This window comes from Gekko japonicus, unplaced genomic scaffold (genome assembly GCF_001447785.1).
Source record: "Gekko japonicus isolate JY-2015 unplaced genomic scaffold, Gekko_japonicus_V1.1 scaffold2068, whole genome shotgun sequence".
Classification (NCBI taxonomy): Eukaryota; Metazoa; Chordata; class Lepidosauria; order Squamata; family Gekkonidae; genus Gekko; species Gekko japonicus.
Genome location: NW_015165307.1, coordinates 244,136 through 265,492, shown reverse-complemented (window position 1 = coordinate 265,492; position 21,357 = coordinate 244,136). Strand labels below are relative to the sequence as shown.

General features: G+C 46.9%; 1 protein-coding gene across 1 annotated transcript in view; it reads right to left on the bottom strand.

Moving 5' to 3' along the window:
* DNM2 (dynamin 2) overlaps window positions 1-21,357 on the bottom strand; it is a 103,325-nt gene that overhangs the window by 49,308 nt on the left and 32,660 nt on the right. The window contains exons 3-10 of the mRNA XM_015410445.1: window positions 15,945-16,094; window positions 13,274-13,477; window positions 11,904-12,002; window positions 9,221-9,381; window positions 6,695-6,837; window positions 5,356-5,491; window positions 4,930-4,997; window positions 2,995-3,133 (exon numbers count right to left, since the gene is read on the bottom strand). Coding sequence (XP_015265931.1) covers window positions 2,995-3,133; window positions 4,930-4,997; window positions 5,356-5,491; window positions 6,695-6,837; window positions 9,221-9,381; window positions 11,904-12,002; window positions 13,274-13,477; window positions 15,945-16,094 — 1,100 coding nt within the window. The remainder of the gene's footprint in view (window positions 1-2,994; window positions 3,134-4,929; window positions 4,998-5,355; window positions 5,492-6,694; window positions 6,838-9,220; window positions 9,382-11,903; window positions 12,003-13,273; window positions 13,478-15,944; window positions 16,095-21,357) is intronic.

The window sequence follows — 21,357 nt, the reverse complement described above, 5'->3', positions numbered from 1 at the left end:
GAGAGTGACTTGGGGGGGTAAGATTTTTGGGGGTATAAGTTTTCGAGAGTCTTTCGAGGTAGGTTTGATGCTCAAAAGTTTACACTCAAAAAATCTTGTCAGTCTCCACGGTGCTCTCGGACTTGAATCTAGTTGTATGAATTAATTTATCTGCCATACTGGTAAAAGGATTTACGTACGGTAGAGCAATCTTGTCTGCCGGTTTGCCGTCTAATCGTTATTATTTTATTGCCGTTAACAGTTATTTAAAACTCATTTAAAACTGATTTTAAGCTTTGTTTTTTATTTGTATTTATTTTAAGGTTTGCCTACGAAGCCCATTTTGGCTATCTGATTAGGATTGAGGGTTGAGTTTTTACCCCCTTCGGTTTTTTGACACCTGGATACTGGAGGAAGAAGGCCTTTGGGATCTCAGTTTCAAGAAGCCGCTCGCTCGGTTTTCCGTTCAGGCACCTTGCGGGGTGGAAGACTGCAGGAGACCCCGTTGAACCAGGCTGGCCGAAATCTGAAGGACCTTGCGAGGCCAAGCCTTCGTGGCACATGAACATTAAAAGTGCCCAATTCAACCACTATATTTTCTCTAATCCATCACTTCCTAAGTAGCTTGGTTGTGTTGAACTTTTTTAACGCATCACTATGTTGAACTTTTATAGTAATGAGAATGCGGCCCAGGGCTCTTTTTGTAGCAGGAACTCCTTTGCATATTAGACGACACACCCAATCCTCCAAGAGCTTACAGGAGCCCCTGTAAGAAGAGCTCTGTAAGCACTGGGAGGATTGGCTACATTAGGGGTGTGTCACCTAATATGCAAAGGAGTTCCTGCTACAAAAAGAGGATAGATAGATAGATGATAGATAGATAGATAGATAGATGATAGATAGATGATAGATAGATGATGATAGATGATGATAGATGATTGATAGATGATTGATAGCTGATAGATAGCTGATAGATAGCTGATAGATAGCTGATAGATAGCTGATAGATAGCTGATAGATAGATGATAGATAGATGATAGATAGATGATAGATAGATCTTTTGTAGCAGGAACTCCTTTGCATATTAGGCGACACACCCCTAATGTAGCCAATCCTCCAAAAGCTTACAGTAGCCCCTGTATGCTCTGTAAGCTCTTGGAGGATTGGCTACATTAGGGGTGTGTCACCTAATATGCAAAGGAGTTCCTGCTACAAAAAGAGATAGATCTTTTTGTAGCAGGAACTCCTTTGCATATTAGGCAACACACCCCTAATGTAGCCAATCCTTCAAGAGCTTACAGTAGCCCCTGTAAGAAGAGCTCTGTAAGTTCCTGAAGGATTGGCTACATTAGGGGGTGTGTCACCTAATATGCAAAGGAGTTCCTGCTACACAAAGAGCCCTGAAATGCCTAATGGAATGTTCTTTATATTAGTATTGTAGGACTTCTAGTTCTTTCCTTTTAAGAACAAAGCTCTTTATATGCTATCGTTCATGATATTATAAGAATATCCCCAGTTTTTGTATGCAGACTGTATTGTTGTTCAGACTGGTTCTCTTATATACTCTGAAATATTTTACACTTTATTATCTTGCAAAAAGTTATTTAAAAGTTAATTTAGGAAAAAAGTGCCCAATTCCGCCATTGTGGACAAGGAGCTGCGAAACTCGCTGGGCGGCCCTGGGCCAGTCCCCGTCTCTCAGCCTAGCCTCCTTCGCAGGGTTCTTCGTGAGGATAAAGGGAGACTGGCTGATACTGCCTTGCGCTCCCTGGAGGAAGGGCAGGAGAAGAATGCGAGAGGGAAGACAGACAAGAGCAGACCCAGAGGGTCCTAGAGCAGACGCCACCAAAACAAGCACGCAACGGGAGCCACTCTTTAGGGGGGGCCGTCCCACTACTCCGCTAAGAGTGCAAACGCTCACCAACAGGTCACAGTCAAGCGAGGTGGATCCTGACTCCTCGGCTTCTGTGTTCCACCAGAAATTTAGGGAGAGACGAGCCAGTTCTTTGGCAACTTGGCTCTCAAATCCAGGAATAATTCGTTGAGAGGAAACAATGCTACTGAAACGCCACGGGCTTCTTGACAGGCAGAAGCTTTAGAAATGGACAATCCTGTCGAGGCGTTTTTAGGAACCGCTGGCTGCGGATTTGCAGAAAGACATCGATGGAGCGGTTAAGACGGCAGGTCAAGAGCCGTGCACACAGAGGAGGGTCAGGATCCAACCAAAGCACCTGCCCGCTGGCCTAGGCAACTTCAAGAAGGCTTCGAAGAGCTTCAAGTTGGTGGCAGAGGAGGAAAGCAGGAAAGGCTTTCGGGCACAGACTCATCCTGCCTCTGCTGGGGCACAACCCCCCCCCCCAAATCTTAATTTAGATTGCACCGTGCCACATATGCTAGCATCGCTTAAAAGCAGGGGTCCCCAACGTGCTGCCCACCAAGTCTTTTAGAAAGTGGGTGGGGCAAGGCGGGGCTTTTTGCCCAGCAAGGCCTCTCACTGGCTACTGGAGATCTGACTGACAGTTCAGATGGCTTCAACGACAGCTGCCACCACAGCACAGGAATATTCACTGTATGACTGAAGGTAGTGCAAGAAAATATTTCAAAACCTCATGTCCTTTTAAAAAAGGTCATCTGGCTGAACAGATCTTCTGACTGACATGGCAAAGAGTTACTATTACAGTTGCGCATCACATTTTGTGGCTGCGTCTCCACTTCCGGAGGCAGCCATTTTGTGGCCGTGCCCACCACCCTGTGGCAGGATTCCAAAGGAGCCCGCAGTCTCAGAGGGGTTGGGGAACCCTGCTTTTGAAGGCATGTGCAACTTGCCATTCTTCCCTGCACAGTAAACCCCGCCCCCTTTCTCAGCAGCAGCCAATCGGGGATTTTCTAAGAGGTCTGCAGCTCTTCCTAAAGTCTGCGCTAGGCAAGCGGAGCAAGCTTGGGAGAGTCGCGATCCGAGCAAGTTTCCCCGAGCCACTCAGGGAGGGGCAGGGTTGCCTCCGCTCGTTCAAGTACCTTACTAGTACACTGTCTAACTGTATTGATTAGCTCCTGAATAACCAGGTCGACACATTTCAGGCATGGCTCTTTCAGCTTCACCACCTGTTTTTTCACAATGGCCTCAAAGGCCAAGTCGGGTGTGAACAGCCCCGTCCTACGATAATCCGCATGAAATGAAGAAAAACAAGGGGGGGGGGGGACAGAAGACAGGGTGAAAGGCCAGTAATGCTCAAGAAAGCTGCTTCCGCCCCCAACTGCTGGCCCTCCCCATCGCAGTAAGCGGCCCTTTCTCCATCCGTGACATCACATGGTTCAACGACATCATCCCGTTTAAGGGGTGTGACGAGGGCCTCGTTGAAATGGGGCGTAGCGAGATCCTGATTACATCACCAGTTTTTCTTGCTGTTCATGTAGAAGTGAAATCAGATCAGGTTCATCTGTTGGTTAAACTGATACCTTTGACAGCTAATTAAATCAGTTACAGACATACTAGATTTATTGCCTTTTAATAAAGAGTTAAGTCTGGCCTGATCTTGATTGGAAAAAAAGATTATGACCACATATCAGATTATGATTAAAGATTATGAACACATTATTTCACCTGTTTATCTCATCAGTAGTTAAGAACCAATCATTTATCTAGATTATCTGTTTAAGTTAGAAAACATTTAGAGTTATGATTGCTATTTTTCTAGATAAAGGCATCGATGTGATAAAGCAAATGAGATTTCTCTAAGAGATTAGGCATAATTTCTGTTTTTGTGTGTGCCTTATAGAAAAATTCCTAAAAGCCTTTTCAGGCAACACTCTGAAATCTGATTTTACATTTTAATTATTTATATATGGTTAAGAAACGTTAGAAGATCTGATATTTTGGCACTTGTTTTTGCAAGAGAGTTAGTTTTCACATGCGTATATTTTTAACATCTTGTCTAATAAAGATAATTCATTTCTTTCTTCAGCAAAAGACAAAGAAGTTATCTGCCAGATTTTCTGATAACAGCTCAAAGAACAGAACTCACAATTAATTCATTTGTACTATCACAAAACTAAAGGATGCAAACAACTTAACCAGATAGGTACGGCAGATATTTGGGGCTAATAGCTTAAAAAACAACTCTCAGACAGATAATCAGTTCAGACTCTCTATTTGGATGTGAGAGCAAATGATTCCGTTATGGAGGAGAAGGAAACACAGTAACCTCTGCTACAGGAAGGCATTTTGCAATTCGGATCTTGCAATGCACTTCATTTGCAGAAGTTTATCTTCTTGCTCAGACTCAGACAACAGGCAGGCTGCAAGAAGAAAGACTGTGTGTGGCAGGCAAAGGGGAGGCCCACAACAAGTATGAAGGAAGGGGCACTGGAAAACAGAGGTGACAAGAAGAAACCATGGATCCGGCAGATTATCCCCCTGTAAGGCAGGGCTACCAGGAATGATTAAATTTCTCATGACACAACAGGACAGCAGAAACCAGGGTCTCAGTTATAAAAACCTTCATTTCCAGGCAGAGCTCAAACAGCCTGGGCATCGTGAAAACGGAACCACTTCTGCAGCTGCATCTCTGCTTCCTGGGGCCAATCACATCGGGAGATGTTTGAAGCGGCATCCCGTTCTCTCTGGCTGAGCTAGAAGAACTCGTCAAAGGGCTACACAGCCCTACTGACTTCCACCCCCCTTCCTCTCTCTCCCCTTTCACCTCTTGCATCATTTCCTCTAAAGGGAAGAGGGGTTCCCCCGTCACTCTCATCGGCCAGGAGCGGTGGTGACAGGTGACCATCATTTTATTTCCCCGGTCCAGCACGCAACTCTTAACTTTTGCCCGGGACTGGCCGGAGGAGCTCCCTGTAGCAAAAGCTTCACCAGCCTGATTGCTGGCTGGACTTGGGGGGCCAGAGAACAAGAAGGCAACACTGCTGTGTCCGGTCAACTACCACTCCAATACTTGCCTGACGCCGTGGATGTTTTTGATCGCATAGCTGATTTCTCGCCTCAGATCCTTCTCGTCAAACTCCATCTAAATGACAGAGAAGTGGAGTTAAGGCCCCAAGACCCAGCACAGCCCCCTCCCCTCCCAGAAAAGCAAGGGCACATTGTCCCTGACAGGTGGCACTGGGCTTGGGACTATCCGCGTTGCTCCGGAAGTCTTAGGAGGCTGTCGGGAAGGGACGCTTGTATTGCTTACCGCCACCAAGGTCAGCGGTACTTGGAGGCTGAGCTTGGGAAGACTCGACGTTGCTATGGCAAACTTTGCCTGAATTGGTTTACCAAAGGCGTGCTAACCAAGACTAGAGCATACAAGCCCTCAAGCGGCCACTCCCGAATGTGACAGGCCCACCTGTTACCTGGAGATAACTTCTCCCAATCAGATTTACCTTGACCAACTCAAAGGGGAACCTCTCGTGGAAAATGCGGTTGATTCGGGCTCCGCCGGAGAGTTCTAGTGTGTCCACCTGGTCCCCAGAACCTTCGATCCGCTTCTCAAAGTCCACAGCAAACTGCTGGACCATCCTGCCCAGAAAGAAAATGGGACCCGTTGATCGGCTGCCATGGCCCACGGAGCAAGAGTACTGACCAGCCGAGATTTTCATTCCTAAAATAATTATCGTCTCTTCAAAACTTCAAAAACACCTGGATAACTCCAAGGATGTAACTGGCGTAGACTTTATTTATGTGCTTATTTATTCGATTTATATTCCACCCTCCCCGCCAATTTTATTACTCAGACCTCTGCTGCTTAATCCTGGTTATCGAAACGCCACCCGCATAAAATGATCTTGTCAGGTTGTTCGAATTCAGGCTTCGGACAGCGTCAGAACATCAACTGTGGAGCGGCAACTAAAAATGCCTTCTGGAGCACTGTTATGGGCCCCTGTCAAGAGCTCTGTAGGTTTGCATAAGTTCCCAAAGAACTGACATGAGATCCAGGTTTATTTACGCATCAGAGTCACCAAAGCAAATTCAGCACTAAGCTTCAATCAGCTGGGCCTCGAGACGTGCACGCAAGCACGGCAAAGCTTAGCCAAACCTCAAGACCAAGACTGTACTAAGAATGAGGTGTCTGATACCCTATGTACCAGCAGCGAGCCCAAGGAATGATGACTCAAGCTATCCCAAACCCTTGGATCTGCCAGGCCATCTTGCACCTGGCTTTCGGGGGAGGGTGGCCCCCACAACCCAGGCCTTGAAGATCAGCACTTGCTTATAAGCATAACAGTGAAAACGTTCCCCTGAGAGCAGTCCATGTGGTCCTCTCCCAAGAGGCTCAGGGCAACACAAGCATCTGCTCTCAGTCTTGAAGAACCATGAGTATGATCCAGCAGTTAATGCTGAATTGCTTCCAGACTCTCACCAACAACAGGCTAACCCTAACCCTATGCCTCTTAAAGGACACAGGTTTGACCCCATAAATAAGGTAAAGGTTTCCCTTGCTCAAAAGCCAGTCGAATCCAACTCTAGGGGGCGGTGCTCATCTCCGTTTCCAAGCCGAAGAGCTAGCGCTGTCCAAAGACATTTTCTGTGGTCATGTGGCCGGCATAACTAAATGCCGAGGCGCACGGAACGCTGTTACCTTCCCACCGAAGTGGTACCTATTTATCTACTTGCAATTTCTTGCTTTCGAACTGCTGGGTTGGCAGGAGCTGGGGCCAGAGACGGGAGCTCACTCCGTCACGCGGCACTCAAACTGCCAACCTACTGACCCGTCCGACTTACTGCAGCAAGGCTTTGGTTTTCCGTGTTGGGTCATCTGGACGGAAGTTCTTGTATTCCTCCACCTCTTTCTCTAGGGACAGCAACTGACTCTGTAGCTTGCTACGCAGTGATGGCAGCGTCTCCCGAATATGGTTTGTCAGTTGCTGGGGTAAAACAAGACAGGAAGCGGCAACTGTCACACAACGTACGAGCACGCAGGAAGCTCTGCCTTAGACAGAATCAAACCATCAGTTCATCCAGGTCAGTACTGTCTGCACCAGGGGTCCCCAATATAGTGCTCGGTCGTGGGCCACAGGATGCCCACCGACATGTATCTTGGTGCACACCGAGTGAATTTAGAAAGTGGGCGTGGCCAGGCAAGGGTTTTATCCAGCAGGGCTTCTGGTTGGCCAATGGGTATTTGACTGGCTGGTGCAGATTGTTTTAAAAACACGGCTTTGGCGGCAGCCGCCACCGCAGCACAAGGACCTTCCCTGGGTGACAGAAGGTCAGCTGCGGCAGCCATTTTGTGGTTGGCTTCACTTCCTGTGGCAGCCATTTTGTGGCTGCGCCCACCACCAGGTGTTAATATTCCAAAGGTGCCCACAAGCTCAGAAAGGTTTGGAACTGCTGGTCTAATCAGAGTAAGTAAAACACTAAATCACCATGTATAATTTTACGTTTCCCCCGTTTTTATATTATGCTAAATGTGAATTATTAAAGTATTTTTAGAATGATTCATTAACACAAATACAGCTTAAGCATTAACCATGAAGCTCAACAGTACATTCAGAATGATGTCACTTCTGTAGAAATATTTCTAGCCGATAATAAGGTCTTATCTTAGGCACAAGGTCCTAATCTAATATACTTATTACAGAAACAACGAAGACAAACAACGGCGTTCCCGTAATCATTCTGTTTGCGTATTCTTCATCAGGTTCGTCTGTTGTTGATTCAACACAGTCTTGAAGTACTGAAGGCAATGTTTCAAGATTATTAGTACTGGTTCGTATACTATATTGGTGCCACGCTATTGCGTTTAAGTTCTGGCAACTGGAAATCGCCAATATTAAACGATGATGCGACTAGGTCTACAATACATTTCAAATGGCTGAACTTCCCTAGGGGGAGTTAAACGCAATAGCATGGCACCAATATAGTATATGAACTATATGAACTAGTACTAAGAATCAGTACATCCTGAATGTACTGTTGAGCTTCACGGTTAATGCTTAAGTTGTATATTTGTGCTAGCATAATATAAAAACAGGACAAAAATGTAAAATTATACACGGTGATTTAGTGTTTTACTTGGTCACATACACCGTGGTCTGGTTTGTTTTAATTGGTCCAATCGGAGCAGCAGGGGCGCTCCAGGCTCGCAGGCAGGGGTCTTTCACATCACCTACTGCCTGTTCCTTTATAACTGGAGATGTTCCTTTTTAACTGGAGATGCTGAGGAGGGAACCTGGGATCTCCGGCACGCCAAGCGAGAGGCCCTTCCACTGAGAGCCACGGCCCCTCCCCTTTAGCTGCCCTTCCGCACTACTAAGCGCAGGTTTGCTTTGGCTTTGCCCAATATTGAGGGATATTGGGCAGTCTCCCAGGGGAAGCCCCGAGACTCCCACTTTTTGCTCTTCAACAGTGGAAGACAGCGGGGGCTCCTCTCCAAGGCACGCTGTTCAGAGCAGGCGCTGCCTCCAAAAGATAACGGACCCCTGTCCTTCTCCAACATGTTGTCCTGAACAGTCCCTCTCACCCCTTCCAAGTGGGATGCCATCAACAGACTGCTTTGTGTCACTTAGACAAACGTGCCCAACAGCCCGGAACAACCCCGCTGAGAAACATCCGCACACATCCGCACGAGAAGGTATTAGCACTGCTGCAAGCTTATTTCACGCCCCCAATACACCAGGGGTGACGCCTGTAAGGAAAATACACTGACAGCCGGGGACTGGAGCGACTGCTCGTTCTGATCCCTGCCCCGCACCTCTTTCAAAAGTTCTAGCTACCTTTTGGTTTCAGTGGTTTGCCTAAGGCGAGATGGAAAACCACACTGCAGTTTGTTATATTCATTTAAAACATTTCTGTGCCGCCTTTCCGGCCACTCAGTGTCCCCCAAGGCAGCGGACATAAACATTAAAACCTCTGAGCAATTAAAAACTATGTTTAAATAATTAAATAAAAATGCATAAACATCCGACCCCAGAACCAGGGAGGAGGGTTAACAGCCATTACTCAAGTGTGCCGAAAGAAAGTCTTCTGGCGGAAGACACCAATAGAGGGAAAGACAACTCCCCCCCCGGGGGGGGGTGGAGTTCCAAAGTTTTGGTGCCACGACAGAGAAGACCCTTTCTGCCACCTGTTCGGCCTCAGATGGGGGGGCCCCCGCCCAACCGAGCGAACGGGTTGGTTCAGCTGAGAGCTGCAAGCTTCCTTCTCCTCCTGAATATGAGGGAGGGGCTCGTCCTGCCGTTCAGCTGAACACCAACTATTCACGACGATCCAGGCAGAGAGAAAGGGGCCGTCCCGCCGAGGACCTACCTGGTTGAGGACCTTCTGCAAATGGGGAGTCCCCATGCGGTCAGCCATGTGTCTGTAAGCAGGATGGGAGAGGAAGAACTTGCGCTCGGCAGCCAGGGCTGTTCGGATATCCTTCTTGCCATCGATGTCCTTTTGGCTCCGGTTCACGACTCCAATGTAGCCTTACGGGTGGACAGCGCCAAAGGTTAGTTTTCGGCCGGTACTTCTGCACTACTTCCCACCCCCCGGCCACGTGTGTCCCCCCACCAGCACCGATTCTTTTTTATATATATATAATAGATTTTTATTGATTTTCCAAACATACAAAAAGAAAATTGAAAAATAAGTAATATCTTGTAATACATTCAGATTACATCTCTCCTATGTAGCTTAAAACAGAAAATTTATCTAATAACCTAATGGTATTTGCAACTACATAAATCAAACAATACATAAAAGATTTTATTTGATAATTATCTCAACATTCTAATATCATTATCTTTTGGTGATAAAAATTCAAGGGCTCTTACTATAAAATCTCATGTTTTCTTAATCTGTTCTCATCTTTAATAAAGACATTTCCCTCCTGTTTTTCCTTGCCAGTTTGAGTTGCCTTATTTTTAATAAAAGTAGAGATACATGCTCCTTTATGATTCACCTAATAGTCTAACTTATCTACTATTTTGTTATTTTATTAAAAACCTTCACACTGTTACCTCTCTCACTTAGCCTCTTAACAATATAGGCCGTTCCATTTGGTTACACTTTCATAAGAGCTCCCTAGGACACATATATAGAGAGAGGATGAGTTTTCTTAAAACAATTTTATATAAATAAAAGTAAATGCTCCTTCTTTATAGTTCCCCTACAAATCTATCTTATCTACTATTATACTAAAAATCCTTACATTTTCACATTTATCAATTGATTTCTTCTCAAAATAAGCCATTCTGTTTAGTCACACTTTAATAAAAGCTCCTTGAGGCACTCTTATGTGGAGAGAGGTCACCGATTCTAACCTGATGCAGTTCCGCAGGGCCTGCAAGACGGAGCTCTTCCACCAGGCCTTTGGTTAAGGAGCCGCCGTCGCCGCCACCACCAAGTGTACCATCATTAACATTATTAGAGCCCGTTCCCTGGTTTTCATTGTTTACCGCTAGTGCCAGCCGCATATAATGATCAAGGAGCTGAGAAACACAGCAGACTGTAGAACATATTGCTGATTGTACCACCGTCTTTAACTATTTATATTCATTTAGCTAGCACTTTATGATTGTGGATTGTTTTAAACTGGTTTATCTAGGTTTACAATTGTCTATTTATATTTTATCTCTTGTAAGCTGCCTTGAGCCTGCCTTGGCAGGGAGGGCGGGGTACAAATTCAACTAATTAATAAATAAATCTCAGCAGCAGGTTCAGGAAGCCACATAGCTGCGACCGGACACCTGAGTGGAAAATATGGATCATGCCCCAAATCGAGTCGATGGCATTTAAAATGGGAAGGATCCACGCCTCCTGCTGTACTTGGGTACTGTCAGGTAGCCTTGTCATACGTCTGGAATGTGGAGGGGTGCCCTCCTGTTTTCTGTCTCAGCTCTCCCTGGCTCACCGACTGTTTGCTATTTTAGGCTTGACCTTGTAGATGGTCTTAAAGGTGCCACTGGACTGTTTTGAAGCGGGGGACCGCTGTTGTGGTGGTTTGGTGGGGGTGTGGTGGGGGGTGGGGGGGGGGGGGGGGGGGGGGCTTGTTGCATGTGCCCGCCCTCTGTGCTCTTTACTGTCGGAGCTCAACTCCTGTGCGCGCCTGCAGGAAATGACCTCTGCTCCTGGCACTGGGATTCAGAGGCCGACTACCTCTGCCCTCCGAAGGGGATTTTTTTTATTTTCCATTTTCTACACACTACAAATATGGGATGTGGAAAGGAATACTAATGCCCTATCACTATTACTATGGGAAATGGGTCAGGGAGATCTAGATACAGAAGGAAAAGAATCTAAAACCAGATGTGGAGGAAGAAGCAGAAGAAGAGGAGTCCTACTCACAGGACTCAACAAGCCAAATTTCCTCATCATCAGAATCATCTGAATCGGAGTAAAGAGAAGGCCGCTCCCAAATTGCAGAAAACGAAGAAATCTAAGAAGAAAAGACTCTAAAACTAAAGCATGAGTGCTAAGGGAAGTGATTGTGCCAAGCTAATAATTTTATATTTGTATAATCGAACTGATCTCTGTATAACCTGTATTAATAGGTTTAGAAGATCTATTTTTTTAGCTTTTCAGATCGTGATTTGTATTAGTCTTCACCCTATCCCCATATCCAGTAGATTTAGAATAGAGTGGTAGTTTTCCTTCCCCTATCCAGTAGACTTTATGTATCTAGATCATCCTGAACTTATTTCTGATCAGCTTCACTAGGTGCACCTGAATTCCAGGATTATGGAAGTTACCAGCCTGCCAGCGCCACATAACAAGGACATTTGGGAACAGATTTCTCCTAGGAGGGCCACTTTCACTTACTCTCACGCCCAAGCGAGAACACATTACATGAACACTGCACAATCGCTGGGAACCATCTAACTGAACCCACATAACCACTTTTATTTAAACGCCATATTTTAAAAACTCAAAACTACAGGTCATCTGCCACCAGAGCAAGTTCATTCAACGGAACAGCCTTCAGCTATTAGTGAGAACAGATTTCTACCTCTCCGCAGAGGTAAGAGTTTGTTCTCCAGGACATCTCTAGCATCAGTGCCTTCATCCATCAGGTCCAGCTTGGTGATCACCCCAATTGTCCGTAGCCCTGCAAGAGAGACAGAAACAGAACACAGTCTGGGACAGGTATAAAAGAAGTGGCAATAAACTTAGCTGAGCTCACATTTCTAGGCTTCTCAACAAGACGGAGCAGGGTCTTCTCAATTTTACGAAGCTTTTTGATTCCTTATACTATTTCATGATAACTGCACAGAATTACCTTGTAAAGTGATTAATTCTTTTTGGTCTCAAATCGTAAGGGAAATTACACAAATAACAAATTGTATTATTCAAGAGTCTCCAAAACTTACTCTTTTGAATTTGTGGGGAAATCATAATATCCCAAAAGTTAGGCAAGATCCAATTATGACCATGATTACCGCAGCAAAAAATATCACAGCCATAAAATGGAAATAAAGACACACCCCCACACACACACACACAAAGGGCAACAATGGTATCTTAAATTGTGAGACTATTTCATAATGTATAAAATTACAGATAACTTATAAAGTACAATGGTTCAGGGTTTGACAATACAGTTAACTTGATAAATGGCTTCCTTTTATGGAAAAAAGTTGGCAGACTTCTGATGGTTTCAACAATTTAAAGAAAAAAGATCAACATATTTCTCTATTTACCTATCACTGACAGTATTCCCTTCTGATGTTTAAATAAGGGGATGTAATGGCATATCTATAACGTACAACTTTTCTTTTAAATGTTATTTGAATGCTGTTGGAAAGCAATTATAGGTTATGTACATTTTGAATTTACCAATAAAATAATTTTTTTTAAATACTGCACTGAATTAAAGCTCAGGGCTGGAATTACTCTCTCTTGCAAGCTACTGTGTTCTTCAAAGCTCCAACTGTCTTAATCTTATGGCTCCATGATCGCTACATGTTACTGTTTGAGAACCAACACACAGTGTGATGATTAAGAGAACCGGGCAAGGACCTGGGAGACCCAGATTCGAGTCCCCGCTCTGCCCTGGAGGCTCACTGGGTGACCTTGGGCCAGTCACACTCTCTCAGCCTAACTTACCTCGCAGGGTTGTTGGGAGGCTAAGGAGAATGATGGAAGCCCCCTTGGATCCCCACTGGGGAGAAAGGTGGGGTACGAATGACGTAAACAAATCTGTCTCCCAGAACCCACTAGAAAATTCCCTTCTGAGCTTCTTCCTGACACCCAGTCCCACCAAGGACCAGTCAGGAGAGTTGCGGAGAGAGGCATCGTGGGGGAGGGTGTGTGTGTCCCATATAACCCTGACTTGGAACTCTTGCCAATAACACAGGTGAAAGGGACAGACCACTTTACCTTGTGGGTCAACTTCTTTGGCCATTTTGAGAGCGTCCGAGTTGGCCAAATCCATGTTAGCCGGAGTCACGGCAAGAATCAAGCTGCTCTCCCGGCTGATGAACTGCAAGATCATATCTTTGATCTGGTACTCAATGTCTTGAGGCTGATCACCCACCGGCACCTTCGTAATACCCGGAAGGTCGATCAGAGTTAAATTCAACACTGCAAAGGAAGCGAGCAAAGCGGTAAGAATCTCCTGCGGAAACGAAGAACGACTTTGTCTCAAAGTTGGCAGTTCCGGGGTTCAGGGAGCTCTGAAAAACACCTCCTAGTTGCGGAAGGGAAATCCACACAGTCACCCCACGCAGGGCCAACATCGGGATACCCTCAGGAGGGGCAGTGGTGGGGCCCAAGGTTTGGGGCAGAGGCTCCTGCTGCCAGCACCCCCTGCTCACTCGCTCTCTAGTATTCTCTTCATCCGTGCCCCCCGCTGCATGCACTGCTTGGTGCCACTGGGGAAAGGTCAAAAATAACAAGCGGTCACACAGTCAAATCTACAGGAGCCAGAATACAACCAACTGTGCAACTGTGTCTTAGGATGCATTAACAGAAGCACTGAGTCCAGATCACAGAGGTGGTAGTTCCACTGCTCTATTCTGCTATGGTCAGGCCGCACCTGGAGTTCTGTGTCCAGTTCTGGGCACCACATTTTAGGAAGGATGTTGACAAGCTCGAGCGTGTCCAGAAGAGGGCAACCAAGATGGTGAGAGGGTTGGAATCCAAGTCTTATGAGGAAAGGCTGAAAGAGCTAAGTCTGTTTAGCCTGGGAAAGAGAAGGCTTAGAAGGGGACATGATTGCAGTCTTCAAATATTTGAAGGGCTGTCAGGTAGAAGACGGAGCAGATCTATTCTCTCTTGCTCCGGATTGCAAGACTAGATCTAATGGGTGGAAATTACAAGGGAGTCGATACCGGCTAAATATCAGGAGAAACTTCCTAACTGTAAGAGTGGTTGAGCAGTGGAACAGACCGCCTCGGGAGGTGGTGGATGCTCCTTCGCTGGACATTTTCAAGTGGAGGCTGAACGACCATCTTTCGGGTATGTTGTAGGTATGTAGGGCTATCTTTCAGCTATGCTCCTGCAGAGTGCAGGGGGTTGGACTAGATGACCTGCAAGGTCCCTTCCACCTCTAACATTCTATGATTCTATAAGCGCTAACAAAGGTTTGGATTGGTGAGTCTGCTGCATGGTTTTTTACTGTTCCTTATGCAAAATTAAGGTATTATTGATCTCTGATGTTGTATTATTATTTCTTTAGAAGCTGTCTTACAGTTTTACATATTCTGAAATTGATCAGTCATGATATGTAGGTACTGTTGCCCATATTGTTAAAATTTATTTATTTATTTTATTTCACATGCATATCAGTTTGATATTCTGGAAGAAGACTTCCAAAACGAAGATCACAATGCGGAGACTTCGTCAATGAAATGGAAATTTATGAAATATGAATTTATGCACAAGTGAAATATGTATTTGTTGAAAGAATAAAAAGGTAAAGGTTCCCTTGCTCGAAAGTCAGTCGAGTCCGACTCTAGGGTTGCGGTGCTCATCTCCGTTTCAAAGCCGAAGAGCCAGCGCTGTCCGAAGATGTTTCCGAGGTCATGTGGCCAGCATGACTAAACACCAATGCACACGGAACGCTGTTACCTTCCCACCGAAGTGGTACCTATTTATCTACTTGCAATTTCTTGCTTTCGAACTGCTAGGTTGGCAGGAACTGGAACTAGAGACGGGTGCTCACTCCGTCATGCGGCAACTCGGGTCTTGAACTGCTGAAGTAATGACCTTCCACAGCCTGCAGTTCAGCGCCTTAACCACTTGAGCCACCGCACATAAATGTTAATAGTTCCTTTATTATTTGAACACTGTTATAATTGATCAGTGCTTATATATACAGTTAGTTGTATTCTGGCTACCGGGGAAAGGTCTGTGAGCAGAGGCCGAGGGAGGGCTTGTGAGCAGACAGGGGAAAGTGGGAGGCACGCAGGTGGGTGGGTGGGAGGGAAGGAGGGCACGAGTAGCCAGTGGCAGGCAGAGGGCAGGGGAACCTAGGAACTGCCTTGTCTGGGGGCCCCAAAAACATGGAACCAGCCCTAACCCCACAGACTCTCATTAAAAACTAAACGGTAAATATTTCCTGTAACACAGGAGTACAGGAACTTCAGAGCTACGATTTCACATCTTTCTCTCATTAGTCAGTTCTATGAAAATCCAGGTTTCATGCAGGACTCTAACCTTTGTTACGGAGAGCACACATAAAGCACCTTTCATCAACTTTTATTGCACCAGCAACAAAAAACACAAGTTCGAAGACTAAACATTCACTTGCTGTCCAACTTGGTATTCTCAAAGACGTATTCATAACCACATTTGTGCGATTTTGGAAATCAAAAAATAAAAAGCACATAATACCCTGTCCAAACTATTTTCTCCATAATAAAAAGGTCACAAAGCATTTTAACCAAATTATAACATTAAAAGGTCAGCTTCCAGGTTCTTGTGACTAATAAGTACCGCATAAGGCCGGTGCTGTTTTCTGATTCAATGCTACTTCTCCCAAAACGCTTTCAATAATCCAGTGACCCTCAGACCCAACACCCGCCTACAGAGGCCCAACCACACCTACCATGAGGTGAATATACCCTTAGGTTAATGGGAATGGGAGAGATGCCTTTGTTGGTTCCTGTAGCCCTGTCGGTCTCCGCTTCGATCTCCTGCCGAACTTCATCAAAATCTGTAAACTTCTTGGACTTGCAGTGCAAAAATTCGGCATATTCTGAAAGAGAAAATACGTGAGATGAAGAACACTGGTGTTCTCTCTTTCTCTCTCTATATATATGTATATTAATTCTGAAGGCATGTTGGGGACATTGGGACAACATTCTGGTTTTGGGGCAAAAACTCTATGGTAGAAGCTAATTCTACCATAGAGGTTTTGCTCAAAAACCATAGTGTTGCCCCAACATGCCTACGTCATGTCCGGGTTACGTTGGAAGTCACTGAAGTCGCTGAAACATGGGTTGAAACTCCCTGTTTCCAGTAAGCCCACCCCCCCATCCCCCACCGCCTGCCTAGAAGGACCGGGTAACCCTAGATGGGTACCACATCGGGGCCAAAACACTGCTCCTCTTTTATGTTGTTTTAACCTGTTATTCAATTATTGTTTATGATATTGTTGTAAACTGCCCTGAAACTGTTCTCGGGGAGGGCGCTAATAAATAATCAAATAAAGAAATAAAATAAATAGAGGAGGAATGTTTGGGTTCAGGCTGGTCTGAATGTACAGGGTAGTTGCTCCATTCCTGGGGAAAGGGTGAAAGACAATAAAAGGGGTAATGCTGCCATGGTGGAGGAGGAGTTGAACATTGCTATGGGACCATACGGGCCAGATCTGGCAGATTTGATGGGGGTGGAATCGATATGGTTCCAAATTGCCCTTGGAGAAAGACCGCATTGGAGATGGGGTATGAACAGACAGTTTGTAGTGGGACTAACTGCTCCTGTTCAATAGGCTCTGTCACTGGAGTTGTCAGAACCAGTGCAGTTGTTGGCTTCAGAACATTGCATGGGCATCATCTTAGAAACCGAGAAGGGACCTTTTAGAACTGTGCGGTGTTTCTCCAGTTTGGTGTAGTGGTTAAGTGCGCGGACTCTAATCTGGGAGAACCGGGTTCGATTCCCCACTCCTCCACTTGCACCTGGCTGGATGACCTTGGGCAAGCCGTAGTTCTGATAAGAGCTGTTCTTGAAAAGGAGCAGTTTCTGCCAAGAGCTCTCTCAGCCCCACCTACCTTGCAGGGTGTCTGCTGTGGGGAGGGGAAGGGAAAGGAGTTTGTAAGCCGCTCTGAGACACCTTTGGGTAGTGAAGGGCGGGGTATCAATCCAATCTCTTCTTCTGTTTTGATTTTGCCTTGCCCTAATTAGGTGCTGGTTCCAAGGCATAACATGAAGGGGATCAGTCTGAGAATTGCGATCTGTGCATGGAACCAAGGGCAGTGATGCAACAGAGGGTGGTTCCAATGGTTTTTCGATCATTTTGCCAGGGCACCATGGGGTTGCTCTATTGAGGCAGAGGGTTTAACTGCTGGGACGTCAGAGCTTGATGGCCCTTTTCCCCACAGGCTAGCCTGTACATGAGCAGATCGGGCTTTTGGGCTGAACTGCAGGCCATGTTGTGCCCCCCGCCCAAACATAAGAGGCAGACTGAATGTTCATCCGACCTGGCCATTTTCATATTGCAATCAGTACGCTTTTTAAATAAGGCTTTCTGAGACATAATTTCCAGAATTCGAATGGCAAAACCCCTTTTTAAAGAGCTCAGCTGAATAAACGGGAATTCCCGCAGAGATGCTAGAACAACAACCTTCTGCTGCACCAACAAAAGATGAACTGAGGGGAAGGGGAGCGCCCCCCCCCGCTGGTGCACGTGACCGTTTGAGTGGGAAAATGGTCGGCAACTAACCCACTCTGGAGTGGAGGTGCTCCCCCGTAGTTCTATTCCTAGAAAATGCTGAGAGAGACCTCCAGTCGCCGACCTGCGTAAGCACAGTCCCCAGTGTGGGACTGCACAGAAGACCAAAGATGAAACATGGGTGCCAGCTTGGCACCCCATCTAGCTGCCAAGTCCAGAGGTCAGTGGGGGAGGGGCTGATCCATCTTGCAAGGCAGTCAGATGCTCCAAGGAGTCCAGTGTTTAGACAAGCAAGCAACTCTGTTTTCTGTGGTTTTGCTGGAGTGTTTCAACTCTCCGTATATTCACCCCACTATCTTTTCTGTAAGTGTACAGCCATCAAAACTAAAAAAAAACCCTCAATACTTTGATTTAAGAGAAACTTTCTGGATGAACCTTCTTACCATCCTAGTCACTTTGTAAGCCCAGAGTCCCAGACGTGGCGATCGTGGACACCATAGCTCCCACCAACACCTTTTCTGGGCCCCGCCAAGTGTTTTTAGAAAGCGGGTGAAGCTTCTGGCCAGCAAGGTTTCTGACTGGCTGTGCGGATTTTTAAAAACATTGATTTGGTAGCAGCTGCCACAACAGCACAAAGATCTTCACTGTGTGATAGCGGGTAAGTGGCAGCAGCCATTCTGTAGCAGCCATTCGGTGGCTGCACCCACTATGCGGTGCCGGAATTCCAAAGGTGCCCCTGGGTACAGAAAGGCTGGGGCCCCCTGTTGTAAACTCAACAAATACAAATATAGATATTTATTTATTATATTAGGCTTATAGCCCGCCCTACCCCTGCACAGCGGGGCACAGGGCAGGTAACAACAAGTGCCAACAATGCATTAAAACAGAAATATATTGATCGTTGTACAATAAAAGCCAATTCATAACAATTTTAAAATTAAACAATCACATGGTGATCAAAGACTCGATACAGCTAGTACAGAGGAGATTCTGTTTCGTGTGTGACCGTAGGTGTTAGGGTGGTAATTAACAGATGGACTACCGGGGGGGGGGGCAATGTGGATGGAATGCCGCCACTTCAAGCATAGGCCTGGCAGAACTTCTCCGTTTTACAAGCCTTGCAGAACTGCATTAGATCCTGCTGGGCCCAGATCTCACTTCCACTCCGGCTGAGGCTAAGCGGATGTCACGGGTCCTGGCTCCACTGAGGCTGCCTATTCCTCAGACGAGGAAGAGGCATGGAGCAACCCAGCCTCCTCTGGAGTCAGCCCAGAAGACGAACCTTTACCAGCACCTTTACCAGTACCCCAGCATCGGCACAGGAGGGGCAGCAAGGCAAAGAGACTGAGGTGCAGTCAGAGGGAGAGACTGATCCAGAGCCTGGCCCAGCACCCCCAGTTGGATGGAGACACCTCGAGGCCAGAGTCCCCGCCTAGCTCACCTGACTGTCCCAGAGGCAGGGCACGCCAGCGTCTACAGGTGCAGGAGAGGAGGAGGGGTGCCAGACTTCAGCCGTTGCCAAGGCAACGTGAGGGGCCGTGAGTCTTTGCAGGTCGCCTCCCAGGGAAGGGAGGATCCAGTCATAAGCAACCACGCTCACCTGCCTCGTTGCGGATGCAACCGTGCAATCTTGGACCTTGTCCCGGCTGCCAGCCTCCACTCCTTGCTCCTGAGAACTCTGACTGATCTCCTGGCATTCTGACCCTTGGCTCTGTTTCTCAGCTTGCTTTTGGACTGTGTATCCAGCTTTCAGTGAAGGGTATCTGTGGCGACTGGCCAGACCCAGCACAGCGGATGTCTTTTGGGCTGGGGATCACCAGGAGATTTTGATCCCTTGAGCATGATATGTTGGTCCCAGACTGCAAAGGGTTTTAAAGGTTAGAGTCAGCACCTTGAACTTGATCCAGTACTCCACCGGGAGGCAGTGGAGCTGGCGGAGCACTGGTTGAATGTGTGCTCTTAAAGGTGTTCCAGTAAGAACACGCGATGCCGCAGTCTAGACCAGCTGGAGTTTTCGGGTCAACCTCAAGGGTAGTCCAGCGTAGAGCGAATTACAGTAGTCCAGCCTGGAGGTGACCATTGCATGGATCACTGTAGATAGGTTGAGGGGGGGAGGAAGGGGACCAGTTGCTTGGCCTCGTGTAGGTAGAAAAAAGCCAGCTTAGCAACATATAGCCAGGGTCTGACATACCTGAGGGACCACCTTTCCCCATACGTACCCCAGAGAGCACTACGGTCAGGGTCACAAAACCGACTGGCCCTCCCGGGTCCCAAAGGTGCCAGGCTGGCTGCAACCAGGACCAGGGCTTTTTCAGTGGTGGCTCCATACTGGTGGAATGAGCTCCTGGAAGAGATCAGGGCCCGCGGGACCTTTTACAGTTCCGCAGGGCCTGTAAGATGGAGCTCTTCCACCAGGCCTTCGATTAGGGAGCCGCCACCATTATTAACAACAGCTGAAATTTACAGAGCCCTGGCCCTTGGTTTGCTATTCACAGTCTGTGCCTGCCAATTATATCTAGGAAAGATCAGTGAGCTGAACATCTAGATAAACTATTGAATGTATTCATTTTCGGACAGCTCTGCTTTAACCAGCCAGCCACAGCCTTCAAACCCTTGGCTAAAACATCTCGGGTGGCATTCAGCTGATCATCCATCAGCAGATACAGCTGGGTGTCATCAGCATACTGGTGGCAACCCAGCCCAAAACTCCAGACCAACTGGGCAAGGGGGTGCATTGAGATGTTCAATAACACTGGGGGAAAGGATCGCCCCGAGGGACACCACATACCAAAGAGTACTGTGGTGAAACCTCTCCCCACTAGCCACGCTCTGTCCTCAACTGTGTATCCCCACATCAGCGAGGCAGTGAGTCATCAGATTACAGTCGACTGTGTCAAATGCTGCTGTAAGAACCAATAGCGACAGCGGTGCTGACTCATCTTGATCCAGGTGTCTCTGGGGATTGTCCATGAGGGCGACCAAAGCCGTCTCCATACCATAGCCAGGGTGGAAGCCAGATTGGAATGCGTCCAGGATTGAAGCGTCTTCCAGGAAAGCCTGAAACTGTGCTGCTGCAGCTCTCTCAACTACCTTACCCAGGAATGAAAGATTCGAAACTGGGCGATAGTTGGCTGGATCAGTAGGCTCCAGAGATTTTTTCCCCAAGAGTGGCTTCACCTCTGTTTCCTTTAAGGCCCCTGGGAAGGTCCCTGAACTCAGAGATAAGGTTATAATATCCACCAGGGGGGCCCATATTCCATCACCACTGGCTTTCACCGGCCATGATGGGCAACGGACCAGGAGGCAAGCGGTGGGCTTCACAGCATTAAGGACCTTGTCAGCCTCATCCTGGAAGAGTTGGCTGAAGTGGTTACAGGGCCTGAGGATGGCCAAGGGGCCTCTAGTTCACGTACTGGATCAATACTGGCAGGAAGGTCCTGGCAGAGCAACAAGATCTTCTCCGCAAAATAGCTCGCAAAGTCCTCACAGCTAATTGCCAAGTTCCTAATTTTTTGTGTTAATCAGAGACCTAATTACCCTAAATAATTGAGCTAGGCGAGAGCTATCAGATGCAATCAAAGCAGTGTAGAATTCCTTCTTTGCGGCCCTCGCTGCCATCTCATGGGAT